The sequence below is a fragment of the Macadamia integrifolia genome, chromosome 13, assembly GCF_013358625.1.
Source record: "Macadamia integrifolia cultivar HAES 741 chromosome 13, SCU_Mint_v3, whole genome shotgun sequence".
Classification (NCBI taxonomy): Eukaryota; Viridiplantae; Streptophyta; class Magnoliopsida; order Proteales; family Proteaceae; genus Macadamia; species Macadamia integrifolia.
The window spans coordinates 11,070,523-11,089,845 of NC_056569.1; the positions used below are offsets into that span (position 1 = coordinate 11,070,523).

Below are 19,323 nucleotides of genomic sequence, written 5' to 3' on the forward strand. Positions count from 1 at the left end.
TCCATCTTTGGCTTAATCCATTTTAACTATGGGTTCTTTCTTTGCTATGCACATCTTTGCCTCATTTTATTGGCATTCATTTCAAGCACATTTAAAAGACCAATTTTAAAGAGAACTCATTTAAAGTTAAATAGGTCATAGCCCGGTTAAGGCCCGATTAAGACCCGTTTATGGCAGCTTGATTAAAGCCCAAGACCAATCAGCCCAATTATTAACCATACCATGCCCGCACTAGCTAAACCCATTTAGCTAAACAGGCGTTCATGGTGCAACCCTAGAAATTGACCGAGCCCGATCCAACCCGACCGATTGACACCCTTACTCTATAATGCTTCTTCATCAATCAAGGATCATTATTACTCAACCTTTTCATCGATGGTACTCTTGTAGAGAAGCTGAGGGAAACTTTGCAAGACTCTCTCTCTCTCTCTCTCTCTCTCTCTCTCTCTCTCTCTCTCTCTCTCTCTCTCTCCCCTCGAATAGAGATATGGATGGCCTCCTCTTCAACCATGTCATTCACCTCACCCCCTCTAATTTGTCAATGATGACAAACCTGACGACCCAACTCATCCCTATTATTGTCCAGCTCAGGCTCATTGCCCATGGGAAAAAGATCCTCTTTAACATCAACAATGCTTCAACAACTCATCCAAAGTATGGGAGGGTTTGGAAATGCATCTTCAAGTGTTGACAGGTGTTGAGATGCGTGTCCAAAACCTCTCAACCTTTGGATGATCATTGAAAGGATCAAGTCGTTGGAGAGGAGCCACCCACCTTTGTCAGTGTCACCACCATCATGAGCATTTCTTGTTCCATCACAGTTAATAATTTTTAAGAGTCACTGGGTTGATTGAACCTCACCATTCTCTGGAGATTTATTTGGCAATGAGGATATGGCTGGTCCTTGATTGGTTGGTTTATGGGGAGGTGCATGATTCTTATGGCCCTTCATGAAAAAAATCATCAACGCAACTTCTCTTTGCGACAAGGCCCTAAACCTAAGGCCTGTTTGATTTTGTTTCTCCTGTTTTTGTATCTAGAAACAACAAAAACAGGAGAAACGGTTTTTTCCGTTTCTATGCTAAGAAATAATTTTTGAAAAGTGCAAAAAGGTGTTTGATTTTTTTTGTCTCGAAATGTTTTCAACTATGTAATTGAATTTAAGACATGAGTGAAGGCACGACGTTGTAGGAATGCAACTCACAAGTGAAGGCATGACGTTGGAGTTGCATATATATGCTTCACGGAGATGAGTTTCAAAAGGATGAAGGTAATCCAAAACTGTGAGCTTTGTACAACTAGGTTGGAATCGCAGCATTTGGACAGCGAGAAGTTTCAACAATGGGTTGGAGGTTTGGGTAGGTCGAGTGAAGTATCAGGTTTTCACAAATTTTTTCGCTCCCACTTGTTTCTAGAAACAAAAAAACAAGTCTAACTTGTTTCTCGATTCTTGTTTCCAAACACAGAAAATAGGCATAAATTCTGTTTCCAAAAACAAATGAAACGAAACAGAAAAATCACACAATTTTTGGGGTGTTTTTCTGTTTCTAAGCACAGAAAAACAAAAAAACCATTTCTAGAAACAAAATCAAACGGGCCCTTAATTTCCAGACTTTCACATCTCATTTTCCCTAATTGTGTGTCTATGTCGTCTTCTCGAATCCCTTCTTCAATCACTTAAACAGGAAAGCAATGAGCTTTCCAATATCATCAATCGACTAGTGTTTTCAAGCATAAATCGATGGAGGTCGTCAAAATTATTCCAAGCTTTTCTATGGTTTCTTGTGGATTGAACAATTCGAGAGACAAAAGTGGCCGAGATTGAACAAATACATGTCATGGATATATTTGATAGGCAAGAAATGGATGGAAAAGAAAAGAAAAACATACTGAGATGACACTAATGATGAGTTTGTGTGTCTTTCTCTTTGTTCTTTTTAAAAAAATTTAAAAACAACGATGATGCTAATGAGGAGTTGCATGTGTCTTTCTCCCTCTTATTTTTCAAAATTTTTCTTTTAATTTTTACCAATTTCTTACCAACCAAACTTACCCATGAATGTATATATTTTGATAATATGATATGAACTTAAACATTATTCTACTAAAGATATGTTGTTCACATTATTATCCTTAATATGCCCAAAAATAGAAAATTTCTATCAAAATAAAGGTTGGAAGATGTATAGAGAGTTAGGAATTATTATTATTATTATTATTATTATTATTATTATTATTATTATTATTATTATTATTATTATTATTATTATTATTATTATTATTATTATTATTATTATTATTATTATTATTATTATTATTATTATTATTATTATTATTATTATTATTATTATTATTATTATTATTATTATTATTGTGAAATTATTATTATTATTATTATTATTATTATTATTATTATTATTATTATTATTATTATTGTTGTTGTTGTTGTTGTTGTGAAAGTATTCTCAGAATATTTGAATTGCTAAAAACACTAAGGCTACTTCTAGATGCAAAATAATTAAAATTAATTCAAAACTAAAATGGACAATTTTTGTAATCATTAATCAACATGATTTGTGTAATTAATTCTAAATTTTATTTTTCTTTCCAATGAAATCCCTTGGATTTGATAAGGAAAATAAAGATAATTGTTAAAAAAATTTAAATAAATTTCACAATTATATTACGAATTTTTTATTTTTTTTTTTGAACAAAAATCGATTTCACTTCTCTTCCCATACATGCTATAACATGTTTTTTTTATCTGTACTTAAGGTTAGACAAGATGATAATCGAGAAGATAACTTGTCTATTTAATGGTAAAAATAAATTATGTAATCAACCCTTTGTGGCAGAATTATAGTGCCAATAATGGAAAACCTGGCAGAATTATAGTGCCAATAATGGAAAACCATGTGATTAGGAGCAAGGAAAGAAACAGTTTTCTTGTACAATAATGACACGGTTCCTCTCTCTCTCTCTCATATAGAAGAAGACATTGTTCCTCTTTGAAATGGTAGAAATATTTGAGTTTACTTACATTAAGAGTAGACTTTGGCGGAACGGTAAGATTGTTCTATTGGTCAGAGGTTCGAATCAGGAAACAACATCTCCGCAAAATAGAGATAAAATTACGTACATCCCTCCCTAAACTCCATAATGATAGTAGCCTTGTGCATTGAATATGTCATTTTATTTGAGCAAGCTTATATCCTTTACTTCTTTTTATAAGTAAATGAATTATATTAAATAAATAAAGTAAAATATAATGAAAGACGACCATGACCCTACATCTACATTAAGTATCCCTAAGGAGTAAAGAGAGGCTTACATTTTCCAAGGAAGAGCTTTGACACAGTTGGGTGGTGCTAATGCATTGATTTGGGGCCACCATGCATACAGCTTGGAATCTCTTTAGGTCATAACCTAACCCACCCCAAGAACAAGAGCATTATGGGGCCACAGCATTCCTCAACCATTAGTTATTTAGTTTGTGGTTGTAGCAAAAACAACTCAATCAGCAAAGGAGAAATCATGGGCACTTTGGTGGCCTATTGAATGACCCATTTGGCTCCTAAGGTTACAAAAAGCTACCAAAGAATGTAGCCATTATTGCATGAGAAAAGCGCCAACCATATATAAATATAATAGTAAAAGTTAGTCCACTTGCAGATTAGAGATGTGACCTTTAATATAAAAATAATAAAAAAAAAAAAGCTTCGAGATGACCATTGCTTAATTAGTAGCATAAATAAAAAAGTAAAAATAAAAAATAAGAAATGAAAAAACTTCGGTAAATATCAAGATCAAATAAGCCAATTTTACTTCATCTTCCCAAACCACTTAAAATTTTCTTATTTTGTATTAAATTTTGTTGGTTGGCGAGATCGACATCCATGACGGTCTATTCTAAATTAAGTAGTCCTTTCTTTAAGGATTCAATTCTGTTTCATGTTTTCAATCTAGAGGTAAATAGTCATTTCTTATGGACTTTACTCTAGCATCAGGTTGTCCCTTTCACACAAGGGCTATAATGAATCGATTGCTTTGATATCATTGAAATTGACTTGAAAAAACTCAACTCCATAAATTAACTTATAAGGTGATGGAATCCAAGACCATATCAATCCACGTCAAATCTTTTTTGAAACCGATTTAAAACTCCCATATAACTGATATAAGATCATATCACTGCATGACGGGGGCTTGGATTCTATCCCATTGTTTCTTATGTTGAGATTAATTTCTATATATCTTACCCAAAAATAATAATAATAATTTCCATATAAATGTCCGAACAAATTTTTTACAATAGATATGTTATGTGTTTAGTGGATTGGAAAAAAGCCATCATTCTATGTTACCCACATTTGGGTCCCAATAACCTTATGAAAGAGTATACGTTAAGCAGACAACAATGGGATTTTTTTTTCCTGTGATTATCCAAATCTTTAAAAATATTTATATAATCAATTCTTCAAGAACTCATCACGCGCTGTAATTGACATGCTAACCATAAACACTTATTTATATTATATTACAGCCACTATCACTATCTGGGTATTAGTAAATCATAGTCGTCGGTTTTGAAACTTGAAATTTCTCTTTCTTTCTTTTTAGAAATAAATTTTTGGGTCTCTATTCCTCAAGGAACTTAGTCAATAAGAATAGCGAATCCTAGAAATGGTCAGCAAAACAAGAGATTGAAATTTATGAAGATAGCATGGATGGCAATGGTTCCCAAGCTTCTCCGGGCTTAACATGGCAACTGATAATATATGGGATTATGAGGGTTGATGGGGAAGGTTGGACACAGGATCGGTTTATACTATTTCAATTCGAATCGGGTTGGAATCAATAAGAGCCGGCAAAAACCTAGAAGATGGAATTGAAAATAGAAAGAAAACAAAGATTTGCAAGGTCATGCATGGTCCACGACCATGCACATAGTCGTTGGATGGAATTGATGGGCTACATCGTATATCCTCAGCCAATCATCCTCATCTAATGGCATTGTAGATAGTTGTGCACCATGCACCATTGTGAACAAAATCTTTTCCCTATCTTTAATTTTTTAAAGTTTTTTTGTTAAAAAATATTACAAATCTAAGGGCATGGGTTTCTCATGTCACACCAATCACAATGCAAGAAATGATTTCATTCAATAAGGGGCCCACATGAAGTTAACGCGAGGTTGTGGAAAGGGATTCCCACGTTAGCCAACCAATGCATAAATTTTTTTTCCCTAAATTTAATTACATGACAGAAATTTCATTGATTTTTTTTATTTTATGGATTAAAAGAAATAAAATAGTAATCAAGACAGGTTAGTAATCAGTATTAATCGGAATTATGAACCGATTTCAAATTTGATCAGCTGATTATGCTATTCAATTATTATTAAAGGGAAAATAACTCTCTCCATAAGTAAAACCGTTTGCGCTTAGACACAGTGTAAGGCGAAACAACTACCTCATCCCCATGAAATACAAAAAAATCTGTCACTATTAATGCTTCTATGCATACCCTCATTGACCCTCACCAGAGATAAATATAGGGGCCATGCTCAGAAGGGAGAAGTCTTCCCCATTATTAAAACCATGTGGTAGATAGAAGAATTTGAACATTGAAAGAGAAGTGGACCCACATAGACATCATGAGTTAATTTACAAGTTGCATAAACCACATATCTTTTCGCCTTAATGAAGCAACTTATCCCCAGCACCCAAATGTGAAAAGCACCTTGAGATATGAGATCCTGTTTTCCTAAATGTAGAATAGGGGAGGGCCGGTGTAGTACTAATAAAGCTAAGATAGTATCTAAGAAGAATGAGAAATATTTAATTATCAATAATAATAATAATAATAATAACTGCTAATGACTTTGCTTAGCGTAGACTTCAAAGCTTAGAAAATTTCAAGGTCTTGTGGCAAATAGTGATGGGAGTAATGAGTAGCGTATCCAAGTCCCTTAATATTAGAAAGCTTGAGATTCAATATTCTAGTGTGGAGGACCACAAGCCTCAATAACATATTAATTTGCTTTTGCTAATTAAAGGCAAAGGAGTCAATGACGCAGTCCATTAGTTTTAAGGTAATGACCAAGTCAAGCTTTGTTTGATTGAATGATGAAACCCTCCCCCCACCCCTTGCTAAACACTTCACCTGCCTATTTTTAATTGCTTGCTAATAATTGTTCATGTAAATTGTATTCAACAACAACAACAACAAAACTTTATCCCAATTTAAAAAAGTCGACGACATGGATCCAAGCAAGAAAGAAATAAGAGGGAAAAAAAAAATAGTTATGGTAAACAAAAGACAAAAACAGTAATAAAGTATGACACAATTGATTGGCTCTGCCGAAAGGATCCTAACAATTTAACTAACTCCAAATTAACCAATTCATTAATTTGCTTATGGTAAGTCAATTTCTTAAGTGCTGAGGTTAAATATAAAAGAAAGTAAAATTATAAAAGTTGGGTAAGAGTTCTCTATCCAAGAGCGTGCCTTCTGCACTAACGTGTGGGCCAATGGGAGCACATAATAAGGGAAGAGGTCTATTAGAGCAAACACCAAAAAAATACGACAATAAACAGGCAATAGATCCGCACAATACAGAGATTTAACGAGGTTCACACACTGGTGGTGTGCTACATCTTCGAGCAGAGAAAAAGATGTTTCACTATGCAAAAGAGAGATTACACCCAAGCAGCGGCGAGAAAACTCGCCCTGAAACCCTAGCTCGAAAACCCCTCCAAAATACAATGACTTTTTCAACAAAACAATAATACATTATATACTCCAAGTCAAGGGTCGACCCATCGAGTCACGGTCGATCCGGTATGGGCTCCGGTCTTGGGCCTATCAGCCCAACCCCTCTGCTTCCATCATAAATCTCAGAAAACTTTCCATTTGGGTCATCACCAAAATATGTCGAAGCAGGTCAATCTTCAAAACTGATCAAGAATTCGAGACAAACTTAACAAAGTCTTTGTCCAGAAGCGTGACTCCTGCACCATTGTAGGGGTCAATGGAAGAGCACTTGGAAGCATCAATAGGCGGGAATTTCACTTTTCATAAGGGTGGGGTGGTCATTTCGCCCAATTAGTGTCTAGATGCAACCCCCTACACTCCCAGGCAAAGTCATTTTCCCCATAAAAGTTATAGGGAAAAAAGAACATGGTTGCTTAGCCACGTGGTTCCTGTCTAGACACAAGTTTGCTCAAAGTTACAGTCTGATCACCTGGTGAAGTAAAAAAAATTATCCATGTTGATGTCCCAACACCTCTTATTGCCCCCCCTCCAACTAATGCCAGGGCCACTCGACCAAGTAACAACCTCTTGCCAAAATTGTTATCATTTGTTGAATTTGCTGCACATCACAAGAACATACTCTGTAAGGTTTCATAGATATTGGCTAGAATATTGTGGGGACAGAAAACAATAAACCTAGACACAAGTATGCGCAAAGTTACAGTCTAATCACTTGGTGAAATAAAAAAAATTATCCATGTTGATGTCCCTCCACCTCTTATTGCCCCCCCCCCTCCAACTAATGCCGGGGCCACTCGACCAAGTAACGACCTCTTGCCAAAATTGTTATCATATGTTGAATTTGCTGCACATCACAAGAACATACTCTGTAAGGGTTCATGGATATTGGCTAAAATATTGTGGGGACAGAAAACAATAAACAACATGATAACTTTAATCGTCTATAATGGCTTTTTACAACCCAAAAAAAAATATATCAAATAATGGCTAGAATTACAAAATCTCGTACAAAGGTTTGAAGAGGGATTATGCACTAGTATTGTACACTGGCACTAGATACGCTAGATGGAAACATCCCTTTCAGTTGGTGTCAAAGTGTACAACTAGGTGAGGAAATTTCTCCTTCTCTTGATATTGATAATCATATAATTTCTACAACAAATGATCAAAAGTGCAAGTTAGAAAGATGTCTAGCCCTTCTTTTTTTTTAACTATCCTATTTTAGTTTGTGCTGGTACTACTAACAAATTGCTATCAGGATTAGGATGGGGGTTTAGTGTTCACCTTCAAGGATGATTTCAGGTACTCAAGACAAGTCTTGCATCACCCAAGAAGCAAGTGGAAGCTGAGGCAATTGAAGTTTTGGAAGAGTTACGATTTGCATCTTGACAAAAATTGGAATATACCTGAAGTTTGGTTCTTTTCACAAGATCCTTGCTTTTAACTCATTCCAATTCCAACCTATGGATTGTGGCCTTAGCATTCAACTCTTTTGGATATCTTTTTGCAATTTCGTACTTTTTTTCTTTTTGTAAAATTGTCTCAATCTAAATCCAGTAATGCAATTAATGATTGATAATACTAGTTGCACATGTAACCTTAAATTTCTTTGCTTAATAAATTTTATTTCTTCATAACAAGAAAAAAAAGTGTGCGAGATAAAGACTTGCAGGTATTAATGATAAGAGAGGAGAAAATGTGTGTGAGCTCGTATAAATTAGGTGTCACATAGACACATATAGATCATCTTCCCTAAAAAGCTTGTATCCCATCTATGAACTCAACTAGAGTGCCTTTTGGGGCATATTGACTGAAATACCCTTCCTTGTTTTCATCTCTTTTCTTCAATATCCTTCATCAGTCTTTTGTGGAGGGAAGAGAATCAAGCATAGCTAAATCGTTATCCGAGAACCAGGCAAGACAAGGAGAAAAAAGAAACATTGGTTCAGGAAGTTAGAGAAAACCAGCAATCATTCCAAAGCGTCCTTAAAAAAAAAAAAAAAAAAAAAAAAAACTACTTTAAGTAGCAATAAAGGTGTCCATAGATACTAAAACACTGTTTGATAACGTTTCTCTAGTTTTTGTGTCTAAAAACATCAGAAATGACTTTTTACGTTTTTGGAAACAAAAACGATTTTTTTTTTTTTATGTTTATAAACTTGTTTCTCAAAATATTTATTGCAAACATAATGCTACTAAAAAATCCAATAGTATCATCGGATGCCCAAAAGGGAGATAGAGTTCGGTTGCCTCTTTTTAGGTTTTAATAGTTGAGAGATTTATCGGGCACAACAACTTTTTTTTTTTCTCTCAAATTCTCTTTTAGAAATGAAGAAACAAGTCTGACTTGTTTTGTCAAAATCGTTTCTAAAATTGTAAATAGGCATAAATTTTGATTTATGTTTTTTAAAAACTGGTGAAATTGAACAAATTTATCAAACATTTTTTAAGTGGTTTCTCCGTTTCTAGGAACAAGAAAACACAAAAACGGTAGAAACGGAAAATTGTCAAATGGTGTCTAAGAGAGACACCTAGGCACAGCTCGGGTGCTGAAGCACAGTTGGGATCCTCTCCAACAGTCGTATGCCTATGACAGGTTGGAGGATCAATGGGTTGAAAATCATTGGAGAATATCTGAATCCGATTGAACATGCTTCAACAAGACATGTCAAACCTCGAGACCAAGTCTGTGGAACCTATCAAAAGAAATAAAATAAAAAGTCTAGGACCGCAATCATCGAGGAACTTGAAGCGTGAACAATGGGTTGAATAATAATGAAATCTCTCATAAAGAGTTTCTGTCGCATCTATATGAACCTACCTAACCCAAACTTTCCTTTTGAGTAAGTTTTGAATTATGAATGCGCGTGCTAGGATTTGGACTTTAGATATTGCAAATTCCGTTAAATATGGAGTCAGATTAGTCAGATTCATTTTTCAAGTTATGATCCAAATTAGCTTAGAGAGGTTAAATTAATATTTCCATTCTTTTTTCACAAGATAAGTCACTCTAGCTAAATCAGTGGTAAGGAGGGAGTTACTTATTTTCTTCTACCTCCTCTTTCTTCTTTTGAAGTGCTAAAGACAATGTTAATATCTACAGCTATAACTCCCTGGAATCACTAGTGAAAACAATGAAGAACATAAACAATTAGCTAGAGTGACACAAGGCTTCTCTTCTCAGGTTGAATGTTTCCATGGAAGGAGAGAGAAACATGAAAGAATACAATAGAAAGAGAAACCAAAGATATGACCCAAGATTTGAGGTCTCGGTTTCGTATATGGTTTTGGACAGACCCAAAATCGAGATATCAGGTGACCTCATTGAAACTTTGGATTTTTTCTAACAAGAGTTGGGGATGGATTTTCGGTGGTCATATGGTCAAGTTAAATTGTGAAACTTTTCATTCAACTTAATTTAGGCAATCTAAATAATTTTGACTTTGGAACAAAGTGTTTCAAACAATGACTATTATCTCTCTCTCTCTCTCTCTCTCTCTCTCTCTAAAGGAATCATTAACAATAATTTCAAAACAGAAAATACAATCAGACTTCGGCCCTCTTTAGTATCATCGCACACAATAATATGGGAATTATTAGGAAGAAGCTTTTGGAATCCTAACCGTGGGACCAATGCATCCTCCATTGGTGGCGTATATGAACTGATGAAATGGTTGTTTGTAGAATGCTAAGATTAGTAATCCATCTATTAATATTGTGAAGGATGGAAGTTGGGTTCAAGGGTGTGTTATCTGGAATACTTTTATTTCTATCCATCCAAATAAAGTAACAAATTATAGCGAAGACAGACATAATAAGGTAGATTTCACTCTTCATCAGGGTGGAATTACTTGGAGTGATCCTTAACTCCAAAATTCTCGAAGAAAATTTACAGATAAGAAAAAGATGCCATGCAGTTTCAAAGTTTCTCGACAAAGGGGGCACATAACTTCTTAAGAAGTCTCCCCACAAAAAATTTTAAATTTAGGGTGAGCTTTATATTGTTATGTTCAAGTGTTGTTGGTCAGAAAAGTTACTCAAATATTGATGTAAGCTATTAATCCACTTGTTCCAAGCTCCTTTGGGTATGATTTGACCAAAACTAAGTGAGGTAAGACAAGTGTACCAAGATTGGTATTGTGGAGATAGGGTATTTATATAATAGGACATGTGACATTTCAACCCAAAAAAATCCGATACAAAATTTGAATTGAGATTTTAAATTTTTTTTCTTTATAACAAGTGGTTTAGATTTAGTAACTCTCAAAACTAAGAAAATACCAAGATCTCACCGGGACCTTGAACCATAATAGACATCGATTGTCTAAACCTCGAGCTACTACCAGCCTCTTTGGCATCCTCAATGATTTGTCTAACTTGTGTGAAACTTACGGTCCAAGGTTCAAGGCTTGGTTGAGATGAGGCCTTTAAAAGTTTGGGCATTCAATTGTGATTTCTCTGAAGGGTGTGGATTGAAAGACCATTAGGCTTTAGACAGGATCTGCTTTCAGGACCAATCTGTCCACTCACTTATTACATTGTTCCAATCTTCCTGTTTCACTATCTCTAAGCTACAATGGTTCTTTATTGTGGTTGGTATTACAGTTTACATTTTATGGTTTCATCGAAACCAAATGGTTGCTAAATCGGATAATCTTAATCCTCTCTTAGTTATTAAGAATGTTAACCACTGGATTTCTGATCAAAACTTATTATCTTATTAATGGTTCTGTGTTGCTTTGTCTAGTATTTCAGATTTGAACGATTCTTACAATAATTTATCTAACACTGCCCACATGAAGTAATCATATATTAAGTACTGTTTGACAACGTTCCATTTCTGCCGTTTCTACGTTTTCTTGTTCCCAGAAACGGATGAACAACACAAAAAGGGTTAGATAAATTTATTCTGTTTCACCTGTTTCTAAAAACATAAATCAAAATTTATGCCTATTTACAATTCTAGAAACGACTTTGATGAGACAAGTCGGACTTGTTTTGTCGTTTCTAGAAACAAAATTGAGAGAAAAAAAAATGTTGTTGTGCCCGATAAATCTCTATACTATTTAAACCTAAAAAGAGGCAACCAAACTCTCTCTCCCTTTCCGGCATCCGATGAAACTATAGAGTTTTTTAGTGGCATTATGTCTACAAAAAAGTTTCGAGAAACAGGTTTATCAAACACTAAATCCGTTTTTGTTTCCGAAAACATGAAAAGCCATTTTTGTTGTTTCCAGAAACAAAAACAGAAAAAAACGTTAACAAACGGTGCCAATTTGTGCAAGATTGACCTGTGGAATTCTGTTCCAAGGCGACATTATTTGGATGGAGTCAGGTTTTATGATGTCTAGACAAGATTGAAAATTTTAAGGCTGACGGTTTATTGCATGAGTTAAGGAAGACTTGGACGGAGTCCCAGTTTTTGAAGAATATGCTGCCTATTCCAACTGATCGTGCATGGCCTTGATTCTCTTTTGCATCTTCTCTCGAAATTTTTTTTGGGGGAGGGGGGGGTGGGGGTTTCTGCTAATTCAGCATATATTTATGTTAAGGAAGACGAAATGTTCAGATTATCAAAGATTAGGAAAACAAGTCAGACACAGGAGAACTCAGCTTTTGTTTTAATGACTTCTGTAAATAATAATTATAGGTTATAATTTCTCTTCCTTTCTATTACATCCAAAAAAAAAAAAAACTGCCAATAAATGCAAGATAATAAAACTTTCATATAATATTAGTATTCAATTCCTCAAAATATGAAAACCTGTACAAATGTAGAGAGAACAGATTTTGTTGGCATTAGGTGGAAAGATTCTATTTTTCTGTTCCAGAATCTTTCTTCTGTTCTAGAATAAATAAGTAAACCAAGAAAAACTCCGTTTATTTGCTGAGGTTGCTTCCTCTACCCAAGCCAGCATGGTTCAAGTCAGCGGCACAAGCCAATTCCACCGATTCCAATGCTTCCTCGAACCATGCAAGAATAGAGCCCAAGATAACTCAAGTAGGGATGTAAACAGATCAGATACAGATCGAATTCAAATTGAATGTGTTCGAATCCAGATACCCCTAAATGAATAAAGATGCAGATCGAATTCAGATTTTCAACTATCTGTTTATTTTTTGACTTGTGTAATCCAGACATTCCTCCCCTAATGAGAATAATTTGCTCTTAATCCATCTTTCTAAGTTGTTTTATCTCTTTTTCTCATTCTCTAGAACCTGTTTAAACTTCAAGAACCCTCAAAAATCATTAATTGATTATTTAATCGAATCAGAAATTTATTTTTTAGATAATTTGGATTTTATTCCAGATCTCCTTTAACCGAATATGGATACCCTTAAACAAATACGAATGCGAATGGGAATTCAGATTACGACTATCCATTTACATCCCTAAACTCAAGACACACAAACATCCACCAATCCACCTGGTAGATCCTGTACAGCAGATACATAACATCAAACAACAGGAGGAATGTTTTGGGGAAATTTATTGATTTATAGATCTATACACTAATCCGGGAGTCTTCGAAAGCCAAATTCAATTGTCAAGGGCAATATCAACTGTAAGACGGAACCAAGCCCCTAATGAACAAGATGTTGATCCCACTAATTTCCAAGTAAGAAACACTTGCCACAGGGTCACATGAGAGAGTTTAGTTGCAGAGATACCTCAAACGACAGTAACAGACAGTTCAGGGTTTTCACACAACACTTGGGACTCGACAATTAGCATCAGACTAAACTAGTAGCATGCACAACCTTACCACCAACTTAACTTTCCTCCCGGTTCTGTTTACATGGCAAAATCCTACTTCTTTCCTCGCAGTTTCACACCAAGAACCCTTTCCAGTTTGGTAAGAATTTGTTGATTAGGGATGGCTTTACCAGATTCATATTCTTGGATCACTTGGGGCTTCTCATTCATCATCTACAGATAAGAAATGCAAGCTTTAGGTTCTGAACCTGAGAAGCACCCTACCCTCACCCCCCCCCCCCAAATAAAAAAAAAAGTGGGGATAAAATGAGGAACTAGAAAGTTTAGAAAGTTACCTGAGCAAGCTGAGACTGAGTGAGCTTCTTGTCCATTCGAGCTTGCATGATGGCTTTTTTGAGTTCTGAGGGTACACGTTCATCTGGTCACAAACATAAAAAGCATATTATGAAATACAACTGAAACATGAAATAATCATCAGCGACAGTTGTCGATGCAACTAGGTGACCCAAGGCAATGGAGGGGCGACTAGGCACCTGCCTAAGTGTGCTGTATATATAATACAGCAATAATAATCTATATAATTATGCTTATGCTTATATGCAAAATAAAAACCATATCAATGCAATATGAGATAATTATGCTAATAATAATCTAATCTGAGGAAACCCAACATAAAATAAAACAAAACATAGGATATCATATAGACATATTCAAAAGGGGAAAAAAAAACACTCGTGAAGTGTCAAAGAACTATTATAATATAAGACATGCTGTCGCAAAGCCACAAGGCAAACCTTTGACAATTATGTTAGCGACAAACAAACTACGACAACAGAATTGCAGAGATACTTGAGGGATCATTTAACGTGGTACCAACAGACACAAAATGGTCCAGATAGAAGAGAATTACATTTAAGATATCAATGAAACCTAAATTCCCCGTGTTATAAATGGAATCCAAATTGCCAATAAAACCAACCGACCAACAAAAGATAATAGAAGGATATGGACTACGCCCCTCAAGTCTCAACTAAAACTTGACTAGCATCTCACCAGTCCAACTTCGCATCCCATCAAGGTTGCAATTGCATCTCATAAAGCAAACTGTATCTCAAGAAAATCATAGCAAAGATCTACAGTTTTGTCAAAATCATAGGTAGTGACTACAATCCCCTACTCTTTCTTTAAAATTTCGTAGAAATAAGAAAAATAGGAAACCCCCATGTCATTGCTATTATTGGAGATTATATGCTCAGATTTGTTTAAATCAGGCCTATCTGGTATATTATTTGCTATGTGAAGGGGAGATAGGAGATTATTGGGATCTTAATTACGGCTGCTCTTGATTATGGGATTTTTTGTGATGCTGATCCTTCATGATAGTGGCCATTGCTGCCTTATAATGGTGGGATATTCTTTATTGCATCCTCAAGATTATTGGTCCAAATGTAATGATATATGTGGGGGGGATTGGAGATTAGTATCTGCTCAGCTCAAGTCATCAGTTAAAGATTATTATTTATTTGTTTTTCTCCTCGACAACAATTTTATCTACGAAGATGGTATTCAGCAACAATGCAATTTATCTAGTCCACAGCAACCTTATGCTGAGTGGTTCACAGCAACCTTATAAACCTCATGTTGAGTGATTCCTAGCAACTTTACGCGACCAAGGCACCCACGTGCTATTTGATTGTTTCCCCACTTTTCTTACAATATTTAGTATGCTACAATACATACCTTATATCATCAAAATCAACACTAAGCCACACCAAGTCTAAAAAATCAACATACAACTAGAAGACGGCAAAACTAAAGAAGCAAGCTACTGAAAGGTTGAAACAATCAAATCATCCATTTGGTTGATCATTGTCTTGGTATAACTAGGACCACATTTGGTTTATATTGTTCTTGGAAAACATGATCTTGAAGCTCCTAAATAAGTTACTGGAATTAGAAAAAGGAGACAGTTGGAGTCCGAGAGCTATATCATTGCAGCTGCTCTTTTTTAAAGAAGTATAGATCTTAAGGGATCTCTTTCTTGTGCGAACAGGTACTGCCCAAGTGGTGTCCAAGAAAAAGAAGGAAGTTATGTCAGTTTAAAAGGAGCAGAATAGTGAGAGATTGAGTAGCAGCCAATTGAAAGAACAAGAGAATAGAAGACTGTTCGGAAAAATATAGTTATCTGCTACACTTTGCTCTAGATTTTCTCACTATTCTTTAATGGAGATTTAAAGAAAGAAAGGAGGAACAAATTGGGAGGTATGTCGTGCAAGCAAGGCTGAGAAAAAAATACAGCAATAGGTACTGAAGGGGTTATTTGAGAGATGCTACTGCTAATGTTTTATTTGCTGAATAATATTGAAGCTACAGTTGTTCCTGCTACTATGCAATTGAATCAGAGAATTTGAAAGAGGTTATATATAATTATAATTATATTGTTGTGCATATGCCGCTACTGTGTTTGTTGGACGGTCCGATATACAAAAATTTTCTGCTACACATGATACTCAAATTTCAGATCAAGCTTGCTCTACTGAAGTGAAGAATTCAGTTTTCTTGTCTTAGATTTTTTGTTGATCAGTACAGGTTTGATTTCTGGTGCAATAGTTTATTCAAGCAAAGCCAGAACAGAATCAGATTTAGTTCTTTATTGCAGTCTCATTCAAAGAATTTTGATCCTCATGGTTGTTACTACAATCTGATTTTAAAAAGAAGCAAAAGAAAAGGTGTTGTCTTATATGTTTGCTGCAACCTGGTTTTTATGATTGTGTTCCTGCTACACACAAGCTCCGAATTCTTTGATAATCTGAGTGAAGAGGTTGCTGATGCAAGTTTCAGAGTTGTTATTGAGTTATTATTTTACTGGGGCTGATATTAGTTTGTTGAAACTGATTGGAGGACTGATATCTGATCATGACTGACACACCTTGTTTAATAAGGTGTTCCTTGTCTGAAGTTCTCTGATTTTTCATTGCTTGTAAGTTTACTCTAGGGATGTGGGTAGTCTGCATGTATTAGGTTCTCATTGTAAACATATTTTCATTGATTCTTTGTAAGCGTTGTTGCGTGGGTGTGTGACAAGCGTAGTTGGGGTTGTAGCTCCAAACACAATGGGTACTTATGTGTCGTGGGTGCAATACGAATTGGGGGTTGGTGCTCCTGACTGTGGGCGCAGTTTAACTATTATATTGTGCATCAACATGCTGACAGGAGCCCTAAGTCATAATGTTGAATGTACAAACAGTGACTTTTGAACGTTTAATGCTGCCAGGACACATAAGCCGATTAAAGTAGCGTTTCAGTTACAGTGATGCCGTGTTGTGTGAAGTATGTGTATATATTACCGGGCATGATAGCTACTCTTACATACTGAGGCCAGATTTGAGTTGTAGCTCAAGAGGTCATTTGTTCCATTGATGTAGACACACTGCCGAACCACGTATTGCCTTGTGTTGTGGTTTGTGTTTGGTTTTCAGGTATTAACTGATGAGTGTGCACAAGTAGCAAGTTGTGAGCATCATTTTTGGACATCACTGATTCACCCCCCCCCACCCTCAGTGATACATTGGGTACAACAGAGCTTCCCCAGCATCACGTGACTGAGTATCCAATGGCTAGCCTTCCTAGCCAAGAAGGATCGTCATCAAGTAAAGTAGCACTTTCTGAAAGCTTCGGATGAAGAGATACCTGAGATCACTTGCCTGTGATGTCTGAATGTCTGTTGAGAACGGCTACACTCCAGTTACTAAACCACTTACAGAAATAGCACAAAAGAAAGCCCACGAGTGCGCCAACAAAGCTCAGATTGCACTGATGAGTGGATTGGTCAATAGTGAACTTGTGAAGGTGATTGCTGCACTACCACCAAACAACTCTGGGACAAGCTATGCAGTGTACATGAAGGATGCCAAAAGGAGATGCCAAAATCAAAAAAGCAAAGCTACAGTCTCATAGAGCTCAGTTCGAGTGCGTAAATATGTCAAAGATGGAACTATTGAGGCATACATTCTGAGGGTTAGTGAGGCAGTCAACGCCGACAGAACTTGGGAAGAAATTAAAGCTTCGGTGATTGTGAAGAAGGTCTAGAGATCATTGCCATCCCATATCGATTCGGAAGTGCCTGCCTTTGAAGAAGCTAAGGGCCTTAATACAATTAGCATGGATGAACTATACGGCTCCATCACAACGTTTGAGATGTGTATCGACATACCCAAAGCTATAAACAAAGCGGTCGCATTCAAGGTTAAGGGAAAAAAAAAAAGGCAAATCCCGTCCAATTCTGATGAAGAGTTTCTGTTGATGATGATGCCAAAATGAACTTAGTAAGAAAATTGAAGCGAACTGAGTAAATATAGAGGCAAACTACCATACTCCAATTGTGGGGGTGTTGGTCACTTTGCTGCTTGGTGTCCACATAAAGACTAGGATGCTGACGATGAAGACACATATGACTAGAAGAAAAAGATGTATATCAAGAAAGGGAAGTCAAACAGAAAGGGCCTTATCTCCCAACACCATAGAAGCTCTTCAGATGACAGCTCAGAAGAGGAATCAGAAGATGACACTGCGGATGACTCACTCTTCATGGTTTCAAGTGATATTTGATGTAAAATCATGGCTGAACCAGGTTGACCATACAGGCAATCTAGACCGAGACAAACCGGGTTCAATTGATTTTGATTTTTGGAATCTAGTAGGATTTTTGGAGGATTTATTTATGGAAATAATCTTGTAATTTTCTTTACTTGGGTAGATGCATAGAGTGATCTTTATTTCCTTTATTCTTACTTGGGTAGATAAGGGTAGGATATTTTACTGTTTCTAATTTTATTAGTCTAGGTTTTAAGAAGTAATTAGGAGATGGAGATTTCATTAAATTTTAGTTAGATTTTAATTAGGATGATTTTAATTTCTTTTTATTATAAATAGGCATGCAAGTTCATGCACCCAATACATTATTCAGAGTTGAAGAATGAATTGATTGGGTTGTTTATGGTGCCGGGTAGGTACAGAACAATGGTTGTAGACCCACCTCTTCCCCCTCCCCTTTTTGTGCGATCTCTCTCCTTCTCCCAGCGATAACCCTCTCCCTTCTCTTCCTGTGATTCCTCTTCTTTCCCTTGGTGTCTTATCTGTTCTGTTTTGGCAATAACAACAGTCTGAAAAGGCTGCATCGATCTCCCTTGTCTATCCCCACTGCTTTCTCAGATCTGGTGTGTTCATTTCCCATCCCATAGGAAATCAAACCCCAGAAGATTATACCTTCGAATTCCTCCAACCTTGTCAACCAGACCTGTAACCAAGATGCCCCTAAATCTGTCCGCCACGTTAGGAGTTGCAGAATATCTTAACCCTTGGTAGCAATCTATTGGGACTAATAGTGCTTGCTTCCATTAGGGATAGGGGTTGCTACTCTCTTGAAATCTCAGGTTCGTTGTTGGCGGATCAAAGGAGTTCTCTTGTCTAAAACAAAGTTGTATTATTGCTGCTTCTGTTGCTACAGGTTGACGACAATGCTTTTCTTCCCTTTGTTATTAAAACCCTTTTAATTTTTCTTTCCCATATTGCCCTCATCTGTTCTCCCAAGTCCCTCCTATCCTTATTTTAACTTGACTTCCAAGTCTGCCCCTCCCACCTTATACGTTACCTATGCCTTTTGCTCTTTTTTCTCTTTTGATTTTAAATTTCAACTATTTACCAAAGTGCCATCCTCTTATGAACTTCATCTTATTTACAAAACTGCCATCATTAGCTTGTGTTTGGATTTTAATTGATTAAGTGGGCCCTCAGCATTCCGATATTCCAATTTCAGAACGCAAGACCAC

At 36.0% G+C, this 19,323-nt stretch overlaps 1 protein-coding gene across 2 annotated transcripts in view; it reads right to left on the reverse strand.

Moving 5' to 3' along the window:
• Positions 1-12,490: 12,490 nt before the first annotated feature.
• LOC122059577 (multiprotein-bridging factor 1a) overlaps positions 12,491-19,323 on the reverse strand; it is a 41,728-nt gene continuing 34,895 nt past the window's right edge. The window contains exons 3-4 of one of the 2 annotated variants that reach the window (XM_042622443.1): positions 13,831-13,913; positions 12,491-12,741 (exon numbers count right to left, since the gene is read on the reverse strand). In XM_042622443.1, coding sequence (XP_042478377.1) covers positions 12,658-12,741; positions 13,831-13,913 — 167 coding nt within the window. In that variant the 3' untranslated portion in view covers positions 12,491-12,657. Of the gene's footprint in view, positions 12,742-13,243; positions 13,709-13,830; positions 13,914-19,323 lie in introns of those variants that run through there. The other variant, XM_042622442.1, reaches the window with a different exon arrangement.